The 25,881-nt window shown below is 40.7% G+C and overlaps 1 protein-coding gene across 3 annotated transcripts in view; it reads right to left on the reverse strand.

Annotated features, from left to right (window-relative positions):
- Positions 1-25,881, reverse strand: part of Slc35a3 (solute carrier family 35 member A3) — a 45,265-nt gene that overhangs the window by 13,564 nt on the left and 5,820 nt on the right. For 2 of the 3 annotated variants that reach the window (XM_052730867.1, XM_052730866.1), the window contains exons 2-5: positions 11,498-11,702; positions 4,995-5,149; positions 4,787-4,909; positions 1,808-1,979 (exon numbers count right to left, since the gene is read on the reverse strand). In XM_052730867.1, coding sequence (XP_052586827.1) covers positions 1,808-1,979; positions 4,787-4,909; positions 4,995-5,149; positions 11,498-11,684 — 637 coding nt within the window. In that variant the 5' untranslated portion in view covers positions 11,685-11,702. Of the gene's footprint in view, positions 1-1,807; positions 1,980-4,786; positions 4,910-4,994; positions 5,150-11,493; positions 11,703-25,881 lie in introns of those variants that run through there. The other variant, XM_052730868.1, reaches the window with a different exon arrangement.

Genomic DNA, 25,881 nt, shown 5'->3' on the forward strand with positions numbered 1-25,881 from the left:
TCAGCTAAATACTGTAACTCCGGTTAGGATAGCAGCACCAGACATGACTGGTGTAGTTATTTAGAAATACGTATTAGAATAACACCAGTAGCAGAGATACTGAGAGCAACAATTAATAAGTGTGACCTCCTGAAACTGTAAGGCAAAGGACACAGTAAAGAAGACAAAATGACAGCCTACAGAATGGGAAAAGATCTTCATCAACCCCACATCTGACAGAGGGCTGATCTCCAAAATATATAAAGAACTCAAAAAGCTAGACATCTCCTGAGTGAGGTAACCCAAACCCAGGACAAACATGGTATGTACTCACTCATAAGTGGATTCTAGATATAAAGCAAAGAACAATCAGACTGCAACCCACAGAACCAGAGAGGCTATATAGCAGGGGGGACCCTAGGATGACTGTGGCTTATGGTTTTACTCAATTACTGGGCAAGCCTCAATGAAACATTTCACAATTAGGATAAGAATTTATACTGTATCAAGCTGATAATAGAAAAATAAATTTTAAAAAAGTGAAAACAAAACAAAACAAAATTAAATAAATAAAAAGATAAAGATAGAAAAAAGAAAAATGAGATAATCGATTAAAAAATATATCCTTTTAGAGATGTATAGTGGTGACAATTGCACAGAGATAAATGTTTTTAATGCGACTGAAGTATATACTTTAAAATGGTTGAAATGACAAAAATTCTTTGCTGTGGATGTCTTTCTGTACGCTGTGAATATGTGTTGATCTGACTGGTTGATAAATAAAGCTGCATGGCAGGGCAGGATGGAGCCAGGAGGGAACATCCAAAAGAGATAGGAGGAAGAGAAAGGAGAAGCAGAGAGACGCTATCCCACCGTCCAGGGAGCAGCATATAATGGCACACAGGTAAATCCACGGAACATGTGGCGACATACAGATTAATAGAAATGGGTTAAGTTTAGTTACAAGAGCTAGCTAGCAAGAAAATTGAGACATAGGCCATGGCCATGCAATTTAAAATTAAAAAAAAAAAAAGCTAGACATCAAAATACCAAATAATTCAATTTTAAAAAGGGGTACAGGGGCTGGAGAGATGGCTCAGGGGTTAAGAGCACTGGCTCTTCTTCCAGAGGTCCTGAGTTCAATTCCCAGCAACCACATGGTGGCTCACAACCATCTGTAATGAGATCTGGTGCCCTCTTCTGGCCTGCAAGCATGTATGTAGGCAGAACACTGTATACATAATAAATAAATTAAAAAAAAAAAAAGGGGGGTACTAATCTAAACAGAGAATTCTCAACAGAAGAATCTCAAATGGCCGAAAGAAATTTAAGGAATTGTTCAACATCCTTAGTCATCAGGAAAATGCAAATCAAAAGGACTCTGAGATACCATCTTACACCTGTCAGAACGGCTAAGATTAAAAACATTGATGACAGCTTATATTGGAGAGGATGTGGAGCAAGGGGAACACTCCTCCTCTGTTGGTGGGAGTGCAAACTTGTACAGCCACCTGGAAAATCAGTGTGACGATTTCTCAGAAAATTGGGAATCAATCTACCTCAAGACCCAGCTATACCAAACTTGGGAACCTATTTCCTGTGCTGGGTTGCCTTACCCAGTCTTGATGCAGGGGAGGAGCTTAGGCCTGCCTCAACTTGGTGTGCCATACTTTGTTGATGCCCATGGGAGGCCTGCCCCTTTCTGAACTGAGATGAAGAGTGGATGGGGGGATAAATAGGGCACAGGAGGAGAGGAGGGAGGGGAAACTGTGGTCGATATGTAAAGTAAACGGAAAAAAATATGTATTAGAAAGCCTTTAAAACTTACCAAGTTGAATGTTTCTTATCCATACTGATTGTTTTGTTTCTTTTAAGATTTTCTCAAAATAAACTCCAGCAAAGCCACTTGAAAAACACGCTGTTAGAACCGCCATGAGGCCTACAAACTGTGAGCCAGTTGAAAGTTCCTTAGAATCCAGAGCTTGAGAATCTGAAGGCCACTGAGTAAAAATAAAAACAACACTGAGGAGGGCAGTGACATGGTTCAGGGGGTAGGGACGTGTGCTGCCACGACTGACAACCACATGGTGGCTAGAGAGAACCAACAAGTTGTCCCCTGACCTCCACAAGCACACCGCGGTGCTGGCCCAGCAAACGCACATACAAATGGAAGAAGCTAAGCCACATCAGGCACAGCTCAAAGAGAAGCTGGTGGGAAGAGAAACACAACACTGCAGGGAAGTCACAGTCCATCAGAAACGAAGGATTGTAAAGTCCACGTACCAGGCATGGTTCCCAAATGATCTGGATATTACTGACCATGGTGTGTCAACTGACAACTTTTAACTGTTGTAACCCATTGTCTGTGTGTCCCCACTGGTCCCCTTCTTCTTCAAACTAGCCCCTGTCTATTTTCATATCATTTTTTTAATCTACATATCTCTCTCTCTCTCTCTCTCTTTATTTTTTAAGACTGGGTTTCTCTATGTATCCCCGAGTGTACTAGACTCACTCTGTAGACAATGCTGGCCTCAAACTCAGGGATCCACTTGCCTCTATCTCCCTATTACTGGGATTGAAGGTATGCACCACCAGGCACAGCCCTTAATCTACATTTTTCAAATTCAAAATTATATTGTTTGTTTGAGTCTACTCTAATTTGCTTAACACAATGATCTCCAGCTGTACATTTTTCTATAAATGATATAATTTCCTTCTTCATGGATAAATAAAACTCCATTGTGTATATATACCACATTTACATTACCCATTCACACACTGATGGGCATCTACCCTGATTCCATAACTACTGTGAACAATCTTGCAAAAAATATTAATATTTCTGTAATGTGTTCAAGCATCTACTTTGAAATGGTATAGCTGGATCATAGTATTCTTACTAACCGAACAAGATGGCTTGGTGGAGAATGTGCTCACTATACAAGCCCGACAACCCCAGTTCAATCTCTGTACCCCACATAAAGGTGGAAGGAAAGAATTGACTCCCTAAAGTTGTCCTTTGACATCCACATGTGCTCTGTGATATGCATGGGCCCACATATCACACACACACACACACACACACACACACACACACACACACACACACACACAAAAAAAAAAAAAAAAAAATTAAAATCTTTCCATGGAGGAATCTCTATACTATTTTCCAATTGGCTGCTTTCAGTTATATTCCAACCAGAGGTGTATAAAGATTGATTTCCCCACCATCCCCACCAACATTCGTTGTTTATTTTCCTGATAATAGCCATTCTGATTAGGGTGAAATGGAATCTCAGTGTAGTTTTGATTTACATTTCCCTAACAGCTAAAGATGCTGAACATAGCTGGGTGGTGGAGGTGCACGCCTTTAATCCCAGCACTCAGGCAGAGACAGGTGGATCTCTGTGAGTTCGAGGCCAGCCTGGTCTGGAGAACAATTCCAGTACAGCCAAGGATACACAGAGAAACCCTGTCTCAAAACAAAACTAAACAAAACAAAACATAAAAAGATGCTGATCATTTTAGGTACATTTATTAGCTATTTGTATTTCTTCTTTTGAGAACTATCTGGTGAGTTCATTTGCCTGATTATTGGTAGTCTTGGAACTTTGGGTTGGCTGGTTGGTTGTTTTTTGAGTTCTTTATATAACTGGATGCTAATCCTGTCAGATGAAGAACTAGCAAACACCCACTCCCCTCCAAAGGTTGTCTCTTCCGTCTGTTGTTTTCCTTGTCATGCAGCCTTCACATTTCAAGCAATCATATTTGTCAGTTCTTGCTACTATTTCCTGGTATCGGGATCTATCAAAAAGTCCATGCCATTAGCTATCTCTTAAGTGCTGTCCCTGTTCCCTTTTAGAGTCTCCAAGGGTTCAAGGTTTAGGTTAAAGTCTTCAGTCCATTGGGAACTGAGCTCTGTGCTGGCTGACAGTCTCAGTCTCGTGCTGTGGGTGCATACGCATAGCTTTTGAGCACCATTTGCTGAAGAGGCTCTGTTCTCCAATGTATGCTCTAATCACCTTTGTCAAAACCCAAGTAGCTGTAGCTGCATGCATTTATTTCTGATGCCCCTGTTCTCATCCCTTAGCCTACAAGTCTGTTTTTGTGCCAGTATCATGCTGTTTTTATTGCCACAGCTCTAAAGCATAACTTGAAATCAGCTACTGTGATTCCTGCAGCATTGCTTTGTGGGTGTGGTGGAGAGCAGATTGGTGCCTACCGTCAGGCATTGATCTACATAGACCTGATAAAGATTAAAAAAGATTCTTAATGCACAGAAACAGAGCCGCACTAGGCTTCCTGGTCTTGCAATCTCCCAACAGCCACCTGCAAGACGGAGCTGGCCGTTAGCTGCCGTGAGCTAAGCAGCACAGTGGACTCCCGCAGTCTCCCCACAGGTTGCAGTACAGAGACGCTTCTCCAGCCACTGCCGCTGTCTGCGGGCGTGTCAGGAGAGTTACCAGAGTCTGAGGACAGACTCATCTGCAAAGGAAGCTCCAGGTCATCCAGGGCTAAAAAACACAACGATATGTGTGTTTGTGTGCTACTGAGGACCAAAGCAAGCCCTCTGCCAGTAAGCTATGCCACAGCCCAACTGTTCAGTTCTTTACTATGAAAAATTCATTCACATTTATTTATTTTTATCACATATTCTCAACACAGTATTTGCTTATGGGGAGCCATAAAAAGTATCTGTCAGCATTTACTTGCTTGAACAAGTAATGGAACTATATTCTCTATATAAAATAAGTCGGATTTTCAAACTGTGATAGAAATGAAAGGCATACTTATCTTGAACAATTACCTGTACAAAAGCAACTCCTGCCATCAGAATTACCAGGGAGAGCCACTGGTACACACCTAATTTTTTACCAAGCATAGACACAGAAAACAACGCTGTTGTAAGTATTTTCAACTGATATGTAACCTAAAAAAGAAAAGAGCAGTATTAATGTTTGGGGCTTTTGTTTGCTTGCTTTTTAAAAGGGCAATTAGAAACGTATCTTAGGTACCTGGTAAGTGGCTGCATCCAGGTTTGACAGTGCCACATAGAGTAAGTTATTCTGAAGAGTATATATCCCTGATGGAATAGCAAGCTTAAGTGTTTCCATGGGTTTATTCAGAATTTCATCGTGCAGCACTCGGTTCAGGGTTCTCACACTGCACTCTAGAAGAAACAAAACAGGGAAATCAGTGAAAGCGTCTCTGAAGAAGTCAGGAGCTCCTTTAGAGGCCTCAGTTTTCTCACTTTAAAAACAGAAAAATGGCCCAGCGGTGGTGGCGCACGCCTTTAATCCCAGCACTCGGGAGGCACAGCCAGGTGGGTCTCTGTGAATTCGAGGCCAGCCTGGTCTACAGAGCGAGATCCAGGACAGGCACCAAAACTACTCAGAGAAACCCTGTCTCGAAAAACAAAAAACAAACGAACAAACAAAAAACAGAAAACTGAGGACTCAAGAGACAGCTCAGCAATGAAGAGAAAAGATTGCTCTTGTAGAGAGCCAGAGTTTGATTCCCAGGACCCAACTGGATGGCTCAAAGACACCTGTAACTCCAGCTTCAAGTGGAGCTGACACTCTGACCTTTGGTAGCATCTGCACTTAGGTACAGAGACAAACACAAACAAACACACACACACACACACACACACACACACACACACACACACATCAAAATTAAAATTTTAAAATAAATCTTTTTTTGTTTTTCTGGGTTTTTTTTGTTTGTTTGTTTGTTGTTGTTGTTGTTATTTGAGACAAGATTTCTCTGTGAAGCCCTGGCTGTCCTGAAACTTACTCTGTAGACCAGGCTGACCTCAAACTCATGGATCCACCTGCCTCTGCCTCCCAAATGCTGGGATTAAAGGCATGAACCACCACACATGGCTAAACTAAATCTTTAAAAACAGGAAAATGTGCTACATTGGGATATTTTTCAGTATAAAGTATACCTTTTGATACAGATGGTTCAAATGTTTAATATTACAAAGTAGCATATTGATATCATTATCCTTATACTCCTTTGTTCTGGAAAATACCAAGATTGAGTATATAGGGGCTGGAGAGATGGCTCAGCAGTCAAGAGCACTAGCTATTCTTACAGAAGACCAGGATTCTATTCCCAGTACCTACATCGTGGCTCACAACAAGCTGTCACTCCAGTTCCAGGGGATGCAATGCCATCTTCTGACCTCTGCAGACACCAGGCACGTATGTGATGCACAGACACACATGCAGACAAAAACATCCATATATATGTGTGTGTATGTGTGTGTGTGTGTGTGTGTGTGTAAGATACAAATTGAAAAGGAAGAAGTCAAACTTTCCCTATTTGCAGATGATATGATAGTACATACATAAGTAACCCCAAAAATTCTACCAGGGAACTCCTACAGCTGATAAACACCTTCAGCAATGTGGTGGGATATAAGATTAACTAAAAAAAAAAAGTCAGTAGCTCTCCTATATACAAATGATAAATGGGCTGAGAAAGAAATCAGAGAAATATCTATCACCTTTCACAATAGCCACAAATAATATAAAATACCTTGGGGTAACTCTAATTAAACAAGTGAAAGACCTGTATGACAAGAACTTTAAGTCTTTGAAGAAAGAAATCAAAGATATCAGAAAACAGAAAGATCTCTCATGCTCATGGATAGGTAGAACCATAATAAAAATGGCAATCTTACCAAAAGCAACCTATAGATTCAATGCAATCCCCATCAAAATCCCAACACACTTCTTCACCTCGAAAGAACAATAATCAATTTTATATGAAAAAACAAAATACCTAGGATAGCTAAAACAATCCTTTACAATAAAGCAACTTCTGGAGGTATCACCTTCCCTGACCTCAAGTTCTATTATAGAGCTACAGTAATAAAAACAGCTTGGTATTGGCATAAAAACTGACATGTGAACCAATGGAATCAAATTGATGACCCTGACATTAATCCAAAAACCTATGAACACCTGATTTTTGACAAAGAAACCAAAACTGTACAATGGAAGAAAGAAAGCATCTTCAATAAATGATGTTGGCATGACTGGATGTCAACATGTAGAAGATTACAAATAGATCCATATCCACTGCCACGCAAAAACTCAAGTCCAAGTGTGTCAAAGTCCTCAACATAAATCCACCTACACTGAACCTGATAGAAGAGAAAGTAGGAAGTAGCCTTGAACACACTGGAACAGGGGAGCACTTCTTAATATAATACCAGTAGCACAGACACTGAGAGCAACAATTAATAAATAGGACCTCCTGAAACTGAGCTTTTGTAGGACAAAAGACATGGTTAATAAGACAAAACGACAGCCTACAGAATAGGAAAAGATCTTCCCAACCCCACATCTGACAGAGAGCTGATCTCCAAAATATATAAAGAACTCAAGAAACTAGACAGCAAAATACCAAACAATCCAATTAAAAAATGGGGCCAGGCGGTGGTGGCGCACGCCTTTAATCCCAGCACTCGGGAGGCAGAGCCAGGAGGATCTCTGTGAGTTCGAGGCCAGCCTGGGCTACCAAGTGAGTTCCAGGAGAGGCACAAAGCTACACAGAAAAACCCTGTCTCGAAAAACCAAAAAAAAAAAAAAAAAAAAAAAAAAAAAAAAAAAAAAGGGCTATAGAGCTAAATAGAGAATTCTCAACAGAAGAATTTCAAATGGCCAAAAGACATTTAAGGAATTGTTCAACATCCTTAGTCATCAGGAAAATGCAAAAAAAAATGACTCTGAGATACCATCTTATACCTGTCAGAATGGCTAAAATCAAAAACACTGATGACAGCTTATTTTGGAGAGGATGTGGAACAAGGGGAACTGGCGTCCAACGTGGTGGCAAGAGTTTCCACCTAAAACCTGAGTAAAAAGATTCTAAAACGGAGCTAAAAACAGCTCCTAGTTGTCTCTTTTAAGCTAGCGGCAGCCTGCGTGTTTGAGCTACTATGGCGGGTTCCTGGCGTGCATGCTCGACCTGCAGTATGACGGGAATGAGGCCTGTGCAAGTGGCACATTAAGCTGTGTGGTGGATTTAGCCTTTGCTAGTACAAAACAAAAAACAAAAAACAAAAAACAAAAAAAAGAGGTTTCTGGGCTACACGCTGCTTTGATAGAAGCATAGACCCACAATAGCTCCCAGAGCTGGCAGTAAACCACCGCCATGTTGGGAAGCTGAGGTGGGCGGAGCCAGCAGCCACAGCTGCTGCAGTTTAAGACAACAGATTCACAATAAGACAGATTCAGATGTAATAGTTTACAATGTGTGTAAAATATACGTAGGCTTGAAAGAGACAAAAAAGGTGATATATACAGTTATATAAACAAATACATAGTTTTAAAAAATAAAGTCTTTAAGGAGAAAGTAAAATTAATATAAAAATAAGCCACATAAAGATGAATATTACACAGAGAATCTGGATTGTGTTGTCTTTGGGATTTTTAACTGCAGAAAAACATTTGATTGTAAAAGCTGTTGAGTTATGCCAAAATGTTTATTTTAAAGGTACCTTGACTTCAAAATTTGGATATAAGGATATGTTGCTTTGGAAAGGAGATTCTGTTTTTGTTCCCACAGAAAGCCAGAGGCTATGGATTTGTTCCAGATTAAGATACATCAGGTTTGACCAGCCAAGAACCCCTGAAAGGTGACACCAAGGCCCAGATGATCCAACATCCAGAATGGTTTCAAGGCAACTGGCTCAGACGATACAGCCTCACGGACTACTCCATGATCCTAAAATTTTCTTTGTTTCCCCAGAAGATACAGCGCCCCCCTCCAGCAGGAAGTAGTAAGAGAAGCTATGCCCAAATTCCCAAATATACCAAGCTGACTTTGGAGATGTGTAAAGGTTAAAACCTTCCTTTTTAAGAAAAGAAAAGGGGAAGTGCTGTGGGATGGTCTGTATGTCAAATGTGTTGCTGATTAGTCAATAAATAAAACACTGATTGGCCATTGGCTAGGCAGCAAGTGTAGGCGGGACAAGGAGGAGAATAAAGCTGGGAAGTGGAAAGCTGGGAGAGAGAGACACTGCCAGCCGCCATGATGAGAAACAGCATGTGAAGATGCCGGTAAGCCACGAGCTATGTGGCAAGGTATAGATTTATAGAAATGGGTTAATTTAAGCTGTAAGAACAGTTAGCAAGAAGCCTGCCACGGCCATACAGTTTGTAACCAATATAAGTCTCTGTGTTTACTTGGTCGGGTCTGAGTGGCTGTGGGACTGGCAGGTGAGAGAGATTTGTCCTGACTGTGGGCCAGGCAGGAAAACTCTAGCTACAAAATGTAGATGTAACCAATGGTCTTATTAAATAAGAAACACAGAGCTGATTCAGAGAAGAAAGCCAAGAGGTCAGAGCTAAGAGCCTCACCCTTCCTGATTCAGGGATCCTCTTCAGCCAAGAGAGCTCTCCAAAAAAGGGGCTACTTCCTGTGCGTATGTCTTTATATAGTCTAGCTGTTCTGCCTTCTCATTGGTTGTAAACCCAAACATGTGACTGCCTCGTCACTGCCTGAATGTACCACCCTCCAGGTCCTTAAAGGCGTGTGCCACCGCCGCCACGCACTTGCTATGGCTCTAATAGCTCTGACCCCCAGGCACTTTATTTATTAACATACAATTAAAATCACATTTCAGTACAAGTAAAATACCACCACAGGGAACACTCCTCCTCTGTTGGTGGGAGTACAAAGTTGTACAGCCACTTTGGAAATCAGTATGGCAGTTTCTCAGAAAATAGGGAATCGATCTACCTCAAGACCCAATGATCCCACTCTTGGGAATATACCCAAGGGATGCTCAATCATTTATTTGTAATAGCCAGAACCTGGAAACAACCTAGATGCCCTTCAACTGAAGAATGGATAAAGAAAATGTGGCACATATAAACAATGGAGTACTACTCAGCAGTAAAAACAAAAAACAACAACAACAACAAAAAACAATGACATCATGAAATTTGTAGGCAAATGGATGGAACCAGAAAATATCATCCTGAGTGAGTAACCCAGACTCAGAAGGACAAACATGGTATGTGCTCACTCATAGGATAACCAAAGTATAACCAGACTAGAACCCACAGCTCCAGAGAAGCTAGGTAACAAGGAGTACCCTAAGAGGGATGAATGGATTGCCCTGGGAAGGGGAAACAGATGAGATCTCCTGAGTAAACTGGAGGTGGGGAGGGGGCAATGGAAGGTAGGGGGTGGGAATGGGGACATGGGGGAATGGGATGGTCAAGCTGGGAAAGGGACAGAATGGAAGAGCAATCAAAGAGATACCATGATAGAGGGAGACATCGTGGGGATAGGAAGAAACCTGGTGCTAGGGAAGTTCTCAGGAATCCACAGGGATGACCCCAGCTTAGACTACTAGCAGTAGTGGAGGGGGTACCTGAGCTGGCCTACCCCAGTGATCAGATTGGTGAATGCCTTAACTGCCATCATAGAGCCTTCATCTAGTAACTAACTGATGGAAACTGATGCAGAGAGCCATAGCCAAGCACCAGGCTGAGCTCCAGAAGTCCAGCAGAAGAGAGGGAGGAGGGATTCTATGAGCAAGGGCATTAAGACCATGACGGGGAAACTTACAGATACAACCGAACCAAGCTAGTGGGAACTCATGAATTTTGGACTGACAGCTGTGGAGCCTGCATGGGACTGAACTGGATGGATGAGACAGTTGTGTAGCTAGGTCTGTTTGAGGGGCCCCTGACGGCAGGAATAGGATCTATATCTCTGGTGCATGCGCTGGCTTTTTGGAGCCCATTTGTCTGTGGTGGGACACTTTGCACAGCCTTGATGCAGGGGGAAGGGCTTGGACCTGCCTCAACTGAATGTACCAGGCTTTGCTGACTCCCCATGGGAGGCCTTACCTTTTTGGAGGAGGGGATGGAGGGTGGGCTGAGGGGGAATGCTGGTGGGGGGAGCAGCAGAAGGAGGGATAAGGGAGGGATCTGTGGTTGGTATATGGAATGAAAAAAATTTCTTAACAAAACAGAACAAACAAACAAACAAAAAACCCAAAAACCAAATAAATAAATTAAAAAAATAAAAACACCAGAATGGCTTTAGTACCAGCCAAGTAAAATTGGTATTAACACAGTTGTGTATGTGTGTATGAGTTGGTGTCGGCTGTCCTCCTAAGTGGCTCTTTACCTATTTTAGACAAGGCTTCACTGAACCTCAAGCTTCTCCTGTGCTCCTCCTACCTCTGCCTCCAAGTGCTGAAGTAACAAGCTCACACTACTACACCCAGCTACTTCCATGGGTGCGGAAGAGCCAAACTCAGGTCCTCACACTTGCATGGCAAGCATTTTATCAGCTGAACCCTCCCCCTGGGCTCTGTCATAATAATTTTTTAATATTGAAATGTTTAGAGAATTTAAATAATATCTACACAAATTAAATAATGCAAGAAATCAAATGTGCAGTCACAAATACACTTACATATATATAAATTAGACTAATCAAATAAATTAAATGCAAAAAAAACACCCTAGATACCTACTACTGTCTTTGTAGACTAAAAAGATGCAGGCCATTATCTTCAAAAATTCAGCGACAACCACTGCTGTAGAAGATAGGTAACGAGGACCCTCCTCTTTTAAAGTCCTAGAATAACGCATTGTTAGAACCAGACTGGTAGTCTGAAACACTAAAATTCCCAAGGAAAGATATTTTAGGTTGGCAGACATTGTTTTCTCTTCATTGGTCTGAAAAACAAAATGAATAGGGCAAGTTAATCAATATTGTTATTAAAATATACAGAAACTAATATCCAAAAAGAGACAGTGGTTCCAAAAACAATGATACAAGCCTCCTCTTTTTTCTAATTGCAACCAAAAAGCCTGGACCAAAACCAAAGGCACCTCCCAGAAAATTTGGGATGAAGGAAACAGGGCAAGATGATTTAGGTCTAAGTGATGAATGAGCCAGTACTGAATTCTTGGAGATTTCTGGCTACCTATGTTTTCTACCAAGTGCTACAGTACCATATCATCTGGAACTGTCAACAGTGTAGAACAGCAAAACAGCTGAGGAAAACTCATTTTCTCTAACCAAAGGACCAAAGACAGTTGTCATAAACACTGTTACCATTCCAGATGAATACTAGGAAACTGTAGGGGAAAGCCTTGTTAACTCTCAGCACTAGAACCAATGAGAGCAGAGGTGGTGACCCCTCCCTCTCCCACTAGACTCTGCAGACAGACTATGGAGTGGAGTCCTGTTGGCCACTCCTGCAACATACAAAGTGAGAATTAGCAAACAGAATTCCCACTCTTCCCCAAGTGGCTATGAATAAAAGAGATTTAAGTAGGAACCAGAGTACCATAATATACAAATTTTCAAGATACAACTCAAAATGAGTATATTCACCAAAAATCAAAACAAATCTTAATTTGGTTAAATAGCAACAATCAACAGATGGTACAAAAAAAATAACCCATATGTTGGTGTCACAAGAATTTCAAGGAAGCTACCATAAAAATACAGCAACTAAACACACGGGAGAGCAGGCCCTGCACCTCACCTGGGCAACACAATAGAGACAACCCCATTGGTGGAGGTGTGAGTGAGCCAGCCCCAAAGTTGTGAGCATGAGAGAGCTATCCCCATTACTCATCTGTCATGTTGCAGCATGGGTGGGGAGAGATGCCCTCCCCCACCCCATCTCACCTCCACCCATCAATGCCTGAGGTAGGTGGGAGAGCTGGCCCTAAGGTCATAAGAGCAGGAGAGTGGCCCCTATATCATGCCTGGGCAACAAAATAGAGCTGGCCCTGAAGGTGTAGGTGTGGGAGAACTGACCCTGAGGATGTAAAAGTGGGAAAACTGGCCCCACCCACTGCTCATCCCTGCAAGCAGTAAACTAACCAGGGCAATGCTGGAGAGCTCACCCTGGTGGTGAGGACAAGGGAGGCTGGTGGGCTGACCAACCCTGCAACTACCTAGGCCCAGAACCAGGGTTATGACTTGACCCACCCCAACATCCAGCCTATCTGTGATCTGTTGGAGCACATAAAGACACCAGTCCTGCAGACCCAACGCTCCAGGATCTCCACGACACAGGGCAACAACAGGATAACCAAGAAGAGTCCCAGTGAGGGCCCAGCATCAACAGTGTAGCAGAAACCAGAGGCCTCGAACCAGACCAATGACTCTTTGAAATGAATGCTTGCAAGTAAAGATATATGGACAAAAGAGTTCATTGCATGATTCATACTGCAGCTTCCATGACCAGATCAATTTTTCTTTTCTTTTTTTCTTTTCCTCTTAAATTTCATTTTATATTATTGGGGAGGGGGTTGCAAGGGCAGAGGACAGATATGAAGGGAGAGGGAAATGAATGGGATGGAGACGCATAACGTGAATGACACAAAGAATAAATAAAACATACAGCAACAAGAAATTATTAAACTCCTTAAAAATAATTTTAAACCCATAGAGACAAAAAAATAGAATAGTTCTCATGCACTTTTCCCCAGGTTCCCTAATAACAAAAGCCACAGTCCTTCTAATCCAATAAAATATTTCAACATTGTTCCAAGAGACTTTTATGAAGCTTGCTATGTATCTCTAAGAAACAACCCAGTCCCAATAGACTCCCCTTAAACATAAAGCCAGAGATATGCTGAAACATAAAAGGACTAGGCCATCTTAGTACTTTGATACCTGGAGTCCCAGCTATTTGAGAAACTAAGATAGGAAGATCACTTAAGCCCAGGAGTTCAAGACCAGTCTGAGCAATTTAGTGAAGAACAGTCTCACAAAACAAGGAAGAAAAAAGGGATTCGTTGAAGGGAAGGAGAAGGGGGACAAGGAAAGAGAGGAAGGGAAAAGATACCATGAGAAAACTATGAAAACAAATGGAGAACTTATATTAACATTAGGTAAAAAGTTTACATAAAAATTACTTCTAGACTTGAGGATATTTCACAGTAATAAGGAGGTGAAGTGCTTATCTAAATTGTTCTATTACTAATAAAAACTCAGGAGTCAGATATTGGGATACAAAATCAAGAAAGCAACAGAGGAAGAACTAGTTGACCCTGTTTCTCCACCTTCCCAGATTGAAAAGGCTGCAAATCTCTCCAAACCCCTCCCTACTCTTCCTGTGCCTCTCTATCTGGGCCCTCCAAAATCTCTATGACTAATTCCGGTTAGCTAGTTGTGGACTCCACCCCTTGATTCAAGGTTTAACTTTATTAACAGTCTTGGAGTGTCACTGTGCAATCAAATATCCCACAACAAAAGGGTAAATACACCAGGAAGCTATAGCCATTATAAATGCATATGTATCTCATTACAGTAGTTTCAAAACACATAAAACAAAATGAACAGAAATAAAAGAAAAATAATAGATAAATCCAGTCATAACTATAATATATAACCTACTTTTCTAAAAAAAGGTAGAATGAGAAAAAAAATCAATAAAGGATCTAGAAGGTTTCAACAATTCTATCAACCACCACAACTACAGTACACATGGAGACAGTCCACTCAAATCTTCCAAGGAAGCACTTAAGCATAGTCGCCAGTGTTTCCCACTCAAGATCTTAAACCTTTTGCCTTAGATTGATCTAAAGATATAATACAATCCCCCCAAAAAATCCCTATAGCCTTCTGTGGTGTACCAAATAAGAATGGCCCCCACAGGCTCATATATTTGAATGCTTAGTCAGCAGGGAGTAGCATTATTTGAGAAGGATCAGGAGGTGTGGTCTTGTTGGAGGAAGTGTGTCACTTGGGGTGGGCTTTGAGGTTTCAAAAGGCCAAGCCAGGCCCAGTGTCACCTGCAAGCTCTGTGGGTGGATCAGGATGTAGCTCTCAACTACTTCTCCAGCACCATGCCTGCCTGCAAGCTTCCATGCTCCCTGTGCCATGATGATAATGAGCTAAACCTCTGAAACTGTAGGCAAGCCCCCCAATTAAATGCTTTCTCTTATAAGAGTTGCCTTGGTCATGGCATCTCTTCATAGAACAATGACTAAGACATCTTCTTTAGTAGAAACTAGAAAGCTGATTTCTTTTTTTCTTTTTTGGTATTACTTTTTAAGTTGTCTGTTTCAGGATCTCTCTTTTTTGCCTGAGCTGGTCACAAACTCTTGAATTCAAGTGATTCTCCTGCCTCAGTTTTTGAAGTAAATGGAGCCACAAGTCATATGCTGCCAACCTGATTTTAAGTCTCACATGCAGGGGCTAGAGAGATGGCTCAGAGGTTAAGGGTTAAGAGGTTAAGGCTGTTCTTCCAGAGGTCCTGAGTTCCATTCTAGCAACCACACGGTGACTCACAACCATCTGTAATGAGATCTGGTGCCCTTTTCTGGCCTGCAAGCATACATTCAAACAGAACACTGTATACATAATAAAGAAATAAATCTTTCAAAAAGGACTCACATACAAATATGAAGGACCTAGGCAATGAAAACATTTGGAAAGAGCAAGTTGAGGGAATTAAATAAAACACTGATCTTCCAGACTCACTAGAAAGCTACAGAAGATGGCCATCATAAGCATAGGGGTATAAAGCAATAGAATACAGTCTACTATTGGAGCCATATACCCTACTTTGTTCAGGCAGCTATCAATACCTTTTCCTAGGTAGCTTATAAACAGGAATTTATTTCTCACAGTTCTGGAAACCAAAGGTTCCAGATGACTATGCTGGCACTGTCTGGCGCTGGTAAGGTCTTTCTTCTAGGATTGAAGATGACCATATTGACATTGCACCCTCACATGGTAGATAGAGCATCAAGAGTTCTTTGGGGGCCTTAATCTTGTCTGTGGGGGTTCCATTCTCATAATCCAATTATTACCCAAAGGCTGTACTCTCCAATACCATCACACTGAGATCTGGCACAGTGGTTGAGTGCATACTACCTTGCAGAGGACCTGAATTCAGTTCCCAGCACATTTCAGACAGCTCCTAACCACCTGTAATTCCAGCTCCTGGGGACCTGATGCCCTCTTCTGGACCCTGTAGGCACCTGCATTCACACATATACATATATGTACACACACAATTAAAAATAAGATAAGTCAAATCTTTTTAACATATCACCTATGAGCCAGAGAGAAGGCTCAACAAATCAAAGTGTTAACTGGTAAGACTGATGGCCCAAGTTCAACCTTGGGGATCAAGGCATCCATTGACTCATACCTATAACTCCCACGGCCAGATGGGAAGCAGACAAAAATCATCCAGACATCACTGGCTAGCTGGGCTGGAGTAATCAGGATGACAGCAAGAAAAAGAGAGATCTTGTCTTAACAAGGAAGGGGAGATTCAATTCCTGAAAGTTGGCCTCTGACCTCCACATGCATACCATAGCACATATGTACTCACAGAGACACATACACACACATGCATGCACAAATACACAGGATAAATTATATCTGAAACATAACTTTCATGAAGAATATATGCTATATAATGTGGTGATATATTTAAACTTGGCCTGAAGATCAGAGAACAGAACAAGCCACTAGATTAAAGATAAAGGCCAGTGTGGCACATACCTTTAATCCTAGCACTCAGGAGGCAGAGATCCATCTGGATCTCTGTGAGTTCAAAGCCTGGACTACAAGAGATTGACTCAGTCTAGGAGAAAAAACAGAGCCAGGTAGTGGTAGCACACACCTTTAACCCCAGTACTGGGAAGCACACATGCCATTAATTCCAGGAAGTGATGGCTGGGCAGAGAAAGGTTAATAAGGCGTGAGGAGACAGAAACTAAAGGCTTTTTTGGCAGAAGCATCACTTTCAGCTAGATTTTTTTTCCGGCTGAGGAGTTGATGAGGTTAGAGGTGATGGCTGTGGCTTGTTCCTTTGTCTCTCTGATCTTTCAGCATTTACCCCAATATCTGGGTACAGGTTTTTATTATAAGGCCATTTAAAATCAAACAACAATATAATTCCATTTATATAAAATTCTCAGAAAAAGCAAAACTAATCTGTATCAATAGACACAAACTTAAGGCTGGGATTAGGGGCTGACTACAAAGGCATAATAAAGAATTGATTCTGTTGGTGATGAAGAACTTCTGGGTAGTGATTATATAATGATCACTGATTTATCAGAAATCACAGGACTGCAGTTAAAGTAGGTACATTTTATTGCAAGTAGATTAAACTTCAATTAAGCCCACTTTAAAAATGAGTGGTCAAGGCCACAGTAAATGACAGCATTCTTTACCGGGGTTTCTTGTTAGCTTTACCTCCGCCCCTGGTATCTTTGGATTAATACCAGGCATGTTCTGTTACCATGGTCTTAACACAACTTTCTTTCCATGACTCCATCTTCCACTCAAATTCTCTAAATCTGTATGAACTTTCTGTAGTATGTTTCTTTTGAACTCTCACAGCCAAGCTATTGAGGGTACTAGATAAATGACCACCCCACAACTACTAACTACTAAAATAATACATGATCAAGCAAATTCAGCAACTATTATTGGTCCCTACATTAGGCTAAGTATTGTGCTTACAGAGAAAACTTAACCACCTCCCTTTCTTTCTCTGAGACAGGACCCTGGTTAGCCTGGAACTTGATATGTAGAACTTGAATTTAACAGAAATCTGCTTGCTTCTGACTCCAAAGTGCTGGGATTAAAGGCATGTACCACCATGTCAGATGAAAACCTAGTCTGTTTTGGTTTGTTTTTTGTTTTTCAAGACAGGGTTTCTCCGTGTAACAGTCCTGGCTATCCTGGAACTTGCCTTGCAGACCAGGCTAGCCTTGAACTCACAGAGATCTGCCTGTCTGCCTCCTGAGTGCTGCTGGGATTAAAAGTGTGCAATACCACCGTCTGGCTCAGAAACCTATTATTTAGGAAGGTTAACATTTATTTTTATTTTATATGCATACATGTTTTGCTTGCATATATGTATTGCACCACATGTGTGCCTGGTGCCCGTGAAGGTCAGAAAAGGGTGTGGAATCCCCTGCAACTGCAATTAAGTTGGTTGTGAGCCATCATGTAAGTGCTGGAAAGTGCCAGGTCTTCTGCAAGAATAATATGTGCTCTTGACAACTGAGCCAACTTTCTAGCTCCTTAAAAATGTTGTCATTTTTATTTTATGTGTATGGGTGTTTGCCTGTGTGTATGTATATACCATGTCCGTGAAGTGTCTTCAGAGGCCAGAAGAAAGCATTGGATCCTCTGGAACTATAAGCTACTATGTGGGTGCTTGGACTAGAATCCAGGTCCTCTCAAGAGCAGCCAGTGCTCTTAACCAATGAGACATCTCTCCAGCTCCAAAAACTATTCTTGAAAACAAAAATGTTGTTTACAAAACTTAGCAATTCCTACCCATTTCTAAATATACTCCAAACATAAACAATGCCACATTATAAGGATAAAAATTTTAAGAATGAAAAACGTATGTTCACCACTAAATACACATACATAAATCACTGGAGATATTATCATAAGCATTTTACTTGAATTTCAGAGACAAAAATGAACAATATACTTCTCTGCTACACAAATGAATCACCTTACAGGAACAAATACAGAGATTTCTTTATTAGCCATCTGCCTCACTTCTGTAAGCACTTACTAGCAAAAAAGTCCTAATGTGAAATACAAAGACAGCATGTTAGAGGTGGTTCATACTTTAGAACATCTAATTTGACCTCTTCATGTTAAAAGTGAAAAATATATAAATATGTATATTTATATGTGTACACACACACACACACACACACACACACACACACACACACGTGTATATATATTTATTTATATACTGGGCTCATATCCAGAATATATATTTTGTTTTTGTTTTTGTTTTTGTTTTTGTTTTTGGTTTTTCGAGACAGGGTTTCTCTGTGTAGCTTTGCACCTTTCCTGGATCTCACTCTGTAGACCAGGCTGGCCTCGAACTCACAAAGATCTGCCTGCCTCTGCCTCCCAAGTGCTGGGATTAAAGGCATGCGCCACCACCGCCCGGCTAGAATATATATTATGTAATTTATATGGAGAGAATTTTCATAATGTAGAAAGAAGACAAAATCAATTTAAAAATTGGCAAAAGGTATTTCACCAATAATAAAGACAAATGAACCAATGAACCAATAAAGAAAAGATGTCTGACATCGCAAACACAAGAGAAATAAAAATTAAAACCACAATGAGCTATACCTACTGGAACTGCTAACTTTTGGGGAGTGGGAAATAACTGGGGAGCATTTTAGAAGTGTATAATGCTTTAGAAATTATCTAAGATAATTGGTTTTCATTTTAAAAATGAATAAAATAATCAAGTCTGAAAACTTGCTCACAGTCACATTAGATATTAGAAATACCAGCTCATGTAGTTAAATAGCTTTCTTAGCCCATAGTACACGCTACTGTAAAATGCTAGTACACTATGGTGCCTTTTTCTCTACCCAGAGAGAAAGTTGCCAGTCACTCTAGAAAATATCAAAGAGTGACTTCAAATATGTTCAAGGAAGTCAGTTATGCACTTACTCTGTGCTACCAAGATCATTAATACACCAATCTGAACAACAATGTTCCAATTTCTTAGCAAATGAAGATTCAAAGCTCAATTTCTGGCCAGGTATGGTGGTACATGCATGTAATCCCAGCACTTGGGGGTAAGCGGCAGCTGGTTTACATAGAGTCCCAGGCCACTCAAGGATACATAGTTAGACTCTGCCTCAATAAATAAACAAAGAGGTTTCTAAGCCAGGATGTACTTTCACAGTTTTGCTTTTCCATTCCCAAACATCTGTGTACACATTCTCAAATACAGAGCTTAGTAGTGTTTCCAGCTCTTACTTTTAAACCACAGTGACGTGACAGCAACCACGCAGCTCCTGCCTCTCAAAGTCCTCCCCATCCTCTGGGCAGGAAACGTTTCTAGGTTTGGTTAGGCTCTCTTACAGACCTTCCCTTCCTTTTTGTTTGGACTGATCAAACTCAGGTTCTGGCACATACCCGGCCAGTTCTTTGTCACTGAGTTACACTCCCAGCCCTCATCAATAAATTTTGCACTTGCTTACTAATTGCCATATTTCATCTGAATTGCTGAGTACATTTAGTATTAATACAGTTGAGTTTATTATTTTTAAATCTCTTGAGGAAAAATATACAACACAACTCCATTGATCTAAATTCCATTCATTTAGATTCAATGAGTTCAGATGGTGGCTTGATCAGAACTTTCTTTTACATTTTGAACAAAAAAATTAGTGACCTTATTTCAAAATCAAAGAGATTGTCTGTAATTACTTAATAGTCTTCAGAAAAAAAAATGGAGGGCGAGAGACTTAGGTAAGTGGTACAGCACTTGCTTAGTATGTTTATATGAGGCCCTGGGGTGCAAAAAAAAAAAAAGGAAATAATGACTTTTCAAATACAATGAAACCAGGTGTTGTGGTGTCTTTAATCCCAGCACTCTGGAGGCAGACAAGCAGATCTCTGAGTTCAAAGCTAGCCTGATCTACATAGTTACATACCCAGCTTCAGGCCAGCCAGGGCTAAATAGTGAGACTTTGTCTCCAAAAAAAAAAAAAAAAAAAAAAAAAAAAAAATACAAAGCAACAACAACAAAACCACAAATATACTAGAACCCACAATTTAAATATATCTATATGGTAATTATGTCCTTCATTTTCATTAAAGTAGTTCCTTTAGGATCCAAAGGTCCTTGTTTTATAAAGATCTGATGAGCAATTCTAAGTCACTTCAAGTATTAAAAATCATAAGTATGCATTGTAGGGCTGGCAGTCTACTTCAGCATTGGAGTCCCTGCCCAGCTTGCAGGAGGTTGTGGTTTTAATTCCCAGCACTGCAAACACACATGTATGCCATAAGGCATATACATCATTAATGCACATTACTACTGCTTACCTCCTTCCTCAAATTAATCAGGATTACTAAGATATCAGCTGTATATATGATCATCAGTTGAATTGCAGACATATATTAATTTCTGAAATACTGTATATACTGCTAGACATAATGGCAGAGGTAGAGGCGGGAGAATCTCTGTGAGTTCAAGGCCAGCCTGATCTACACAGCAAGTTTAAGGACAGCCAGGAAGACTATATAAGAGACCCTGTCTCAAAACAAAAACAAAAAAACCATATACCAATCATTTCTATTCATCTTTTCAGATGGGCCTTATAGACAAATCTGAAAATCTGTATGGCTGCAGACTTACTTCCAGTGACTTACTACGTATAGTCAGTATAATCTTTAGGTCTGTGAATGAAGCCTGTCATACAGAGACAATATCTGTTTTATTGATACATGATGTCACATTAACAATCAATAGACTATATGTTTACACAATGTTCCAAAATGTAATAAAGTCATGACATGGTATCATCATACATCCCAATATTCAGGAGGCTGAGGCAGGAAGAGCAAGTATGAAACCTGTCTGGACTACACAGCAAAAAGCTATACCAAAAACAACAAAAGGAAATAAAACAAAAAACAACAAAACTTCCAAACACACATTTTAAAGGACTATTAAAAGTATGCTGAAATCTTCCTTTTATTGTAAAACCAAAAACTTAATTTTAGGGTGAGCTATGTTTACATTTTTAAATACCAATTATAAAATATACACCCTTTGTACAATGTAATAGTCTATTAGAAATCAGCAACATAACAGAGTCGGCATGAAGACACAAACTGGGCGAGCGGCCCATGCCTGTAATCTCAGCACTCCAGAGGCTGAGGCAGGAGACCTGCTGCACACTGAGTGGGAGGCCAGTATGGGCTATACAGTAAAATAATGCCTCTAACACACACATGCACATGTATACATAAGTGGCATGCGAATGTTAAGGTCACATCAGCTACTAGACCAAAACAACTACAGATGTAAAAACAGACCTCTTAAGGTTTTCTAAATAAATGAACAAAAAAGCAAAGATATTCAAAAATGTTAAGCTCAGTTGCTATTTTTCTTTTTTGTTCACCTTCTTCCATGTTGCTAAACCTTACAAACTGGTAGCTGTATACTAATGGCAAAATTCATCATGGCTGATTTGATAACTGACACTGGATTTCTACCTAGCTGACTCAAAAATATAAGTGGGAATGGGGTTTGCAGAGATGGGGTTAGGAGCACTTGCTGCTCTTAGGACTTTGGTTCCATTTCCAACATCCACGTGGCAGTTCACAACCCCAGTTTCAGGGGATCTGCTGCCCTCTTCAGCATCCTCAGGTACTAGGTATGCACATGGTGCACACACATACATGTAGGCAAACACTTATACACATAAAATTATTTTAAGTATATATGGTATGTAAAAATTCCAAACAATATTCTTGAAACACCTAATAATCTTGAGGGAAAAATACAGAAAAAAAATTTTATAAGTGAAGGAAATGAAGAAATTCATGATATTGACATGATCAGTTTTGATTCTATAACTGAAACAGTATTTATTACAGCTCAATTTTAGGGGGATAGTGTTATCTTATTCTTATTCTTATTATTTTGGTTTTTCAAGACAGGGGTTCTGTGTAGCTCTGGCTATCTTAGAAATGGATATATAGACCAGGCTAAGGCTAGCCTCAAACTGGCCTCCGCCTCCCGAGTGCTGGGATTAAAGGAGCACACCACCACACCTGGCTTTAATTTTATTTTTAATTACATGTATGTGTTTGTGAGTAGTGCAGGTACCCACAGAAGCCAGAGGTATCAGATCCTCCTGGGGCTGGAGTCATAGGTGGTTTGTGAAGTACCTAATGTGGGTGCTGGGAACTGAACTCTGATCCTCTGGAAAACCGTCTGCGTTCTTAAAGGCTGAGCCACGTCTCTATTCCCTGTTGTTTGGGACAGGTCTCACCATAAAGTCTAGGCTGGCGTTTAACTTGCAGCAATCCTCTGCTTCTGTTGGGATTATAGATGTATGTCCTATGCTGAGTGCTGATTTAGTCTTAGATGCATAAAAGGTCAATAACCCTTTTTTTAAAAAAAGTAACTTGAGGCCAGGTGGTGGCAGCACACACCTTTAATCCCAGCTGAGGCAGGTGGATCTCTGAGAGTTTGAGGCCAGCCTGGTCTACAAAGCGAGTTTCAGGACAGCCAAGGCTGTTACACAGAGAAACCCAATCTCAAAAAACCAAAAACCAAAACCAAAACTTGCTGTAGACAGAACCTAAGGCCTTGGACATGCTAGCCAAGAACTCTCCCACTAAGCCAATCCTCAGCTGACGTTTGGGTGCCTACAAGTGCCTAGTGTATTCGAAATTAAATAGCTTTTCACTGTTTCTCACTGGCCTTTCTTCCTCAAGGTGTTACGTGTCTGTTTAAACAAGACACTATCATTGGTGTAAGTTAGAGCTCTGTCAATTTTTAACTTGTTCTTTCATAGACTATAGAATTTCCAGTATTACATTCAAGTAAAATCAAGTGTTCAAATATTTCTTCAGCTATACAAATAAAACATCTATTTCATGCCAATTTATAGATAAAATTTGTTCAGCATTCAGTGATATGGAAAACAATGATGTTACCTAAGAAGAGACACTTTCCCCTTCCATTGGGTGGTCCTGCATCAGTGAACTCCACACGCTCCCATTTCCTGCCCTGTGCTATTCTGCAGTCATTTCTTGCCTATGGTCCTTGGCCCCAAGTAAGGCAAGAGTTAAAGGCACTCTCCAAAGAACAGAACATAATGTAAAAGCCAGGTAACAGCAAGACACACTAACTGCTATGAAAAACCCCAGACTAAGGAGACAACAATCTAACAATACAAGCAGACTGTCCAGACTGGAATAAGCCATCAGATACGTAGGTTACCCTTGGTATGATCAGGCACTGTCCTTGGCACTGGGTACACAGGAAAAATCAAAACAGTCTAAACCATCTCTTTCTGCATGGGCCTTATTCTTCAGCAGGGAAGATACATTTAAACAATTCAAGACACAACAGGAGAAAGAAGACCCCAACTTAAAAAAAGAATGGACATAAGAGAATAATACACGAGAATCTAATATACAGCACAATGAATAAAACGGTTTCTTTCTTTTTTTTTTTAATGTTAAAAATTCCTTATTTTAGCTGGGCAGTGGTGGCACATGCCTTTAATCCCAGCACTCGGGAAGCAGAGGCAGGTGGATCTCTGTGAGTTCGAGGCCAGCCTGGACTACAGAGTGAGATCCAGGACAGGCATCAAAACTACACAGAGAAATCCTGTCTCGAAAAGAGAGAGAGACAGAGAGACAAAGAGAGAGAGACAGAGACAGAGACAGAGACAGACAGACAGACAGACAGAGAGGGAGGGAGAGTCCTACAACTTAGTTGTGCCATCAAAGGAACAAGAATACAGCCGCAGGCCGTGTTAGGGTTAAGGATGAGTGGAGTCCCCAGACTTCTTGCCCACCCAGTATGTGTACACACTTCTGCCTTGCTACAATTTAACAAAGTCTCCCCAGAGAGAGAAGACAGTCTTGGGATCCACAGAAAACACAGTTCTGTGCTTACATCTTTTCTTTGAAATTTGCTGAAAATAACTCTCAAGGGTAGCACCCCTCCAAAATAGACACAAATGATAACCATATACAATGATATACAGAAAATCATTGGGCTGTAATACCTTGTATAGACAATTTCTATTTGTTAATATAACTCAGTAAAACAAAATTGCATTTTTAAATGAAGAAAACAGTTGGAACAGTGATACATGCCTATAATTTCACTTACTCAGGAAACTGAGGATGTTTACAAGGTCAAGGATAGACTACAGTGAGATCTTAGGTGGAGTAGGCTACAAGGAGCAGAGAGATTTGAAGGTGCTAGTTTTCAGAGATGGAGTCCTGCAGATACAAGCCAAGGAATGCTGGCAGCCACCAGCAACTGGAGAGGGAAAAAATGCACACGTGCCCAGAGCCACTGGAGGGGCAAAGTCCTGCTAACATTGACTTTGGATTTCTGGCCTCTGCTAAGAGAATGAACTGTTGTCTTAAGTTACCAAACTGTTAATTTTTACAGCAGTCACAGAAAAACTAATGTAGGAATAAAGCCTGATATTTTAAAACACAAATTAACTTTTCTCTATGTCAAATTGGGGGGGGGGGGGAGTACTTAATATTAGGAAAAGAAGCTGGTAAAAAATAAGTTTGTGTGTGTGTGTGTGTGTGTGTGTGTGTGTGTGTGTGTGCAGTAAAGTTTAGTGTTAAAGTGTGTGCTTACCATGAATACGGCTCTGGGTTTGATCCGTGTCACAAAAATACATATATACATGCATACAGAGGTATAGAAAACAAATAAATTTCAGTACTTAAAAAGAACTGATCAGGCGAGGGTGGTGGCGCACCCACACCTTTAATTCTAGCACTCAGAAGGCAGAGGCAGGCAGATTTCTTTGAGTTTGAGGTCAGTCTAGTCTACATAGCCAGTTCCAGGACAGCCAGGGGTACAGAGAGAGACCCTGTCTCAGAAAACAAACAAAAATCCACAAAAGCAAAAATATGTGAAAATTAAAAAAAAAAAAAAAGGCAGAGGCAGGAGGATCTTTGTGAATCTGAGACCTGCCTGATCTGCATATAGAGTTCCAAGATGGCCAGGACTAAATAGACCATGTCTCAAAAAATAAAATAAAATAAAATAAAAAAGAATCAATTGGTTATCAGGAAAATTGGGGTACATAGATTAATTCTCTGCATTTAATATTGGTTCAGTAAGTGCTTTAAAGAAATGTAGACTCCGTGGTGTGCCAATACATCCCGCCACTCTGATGAGCAAGAAACAGAAGGTGAGTGGCTCATGTGCTGTGGAGAGAGGTGGAATTGGAGACCACAACTCATAAGGAAAGTGGCCTGGGCTGCACCCCAGGGCATGTCTGGGTCCATGGTCTTATGGCAGCCAGGGTCATGTTGATACTCTTGGCCCGTATTACCCATATTACCACCAAA

This window comes from Peromyscus californicus, unplaced genomic scaffold (assembly GCF_007827085.1).
Source record: "Peromyscus californicus insignis strain IS unplaced genomic scaffold, ASM782708v3 Scaffold_9__1_contigs__length_137607984, whole genome shotgun sequence".
NCBI lineage: Eukaryota > Metazoa > Chordata > Mammalia > Rodentia > Cricetidae > Peromyscus > Peromyscus californicus.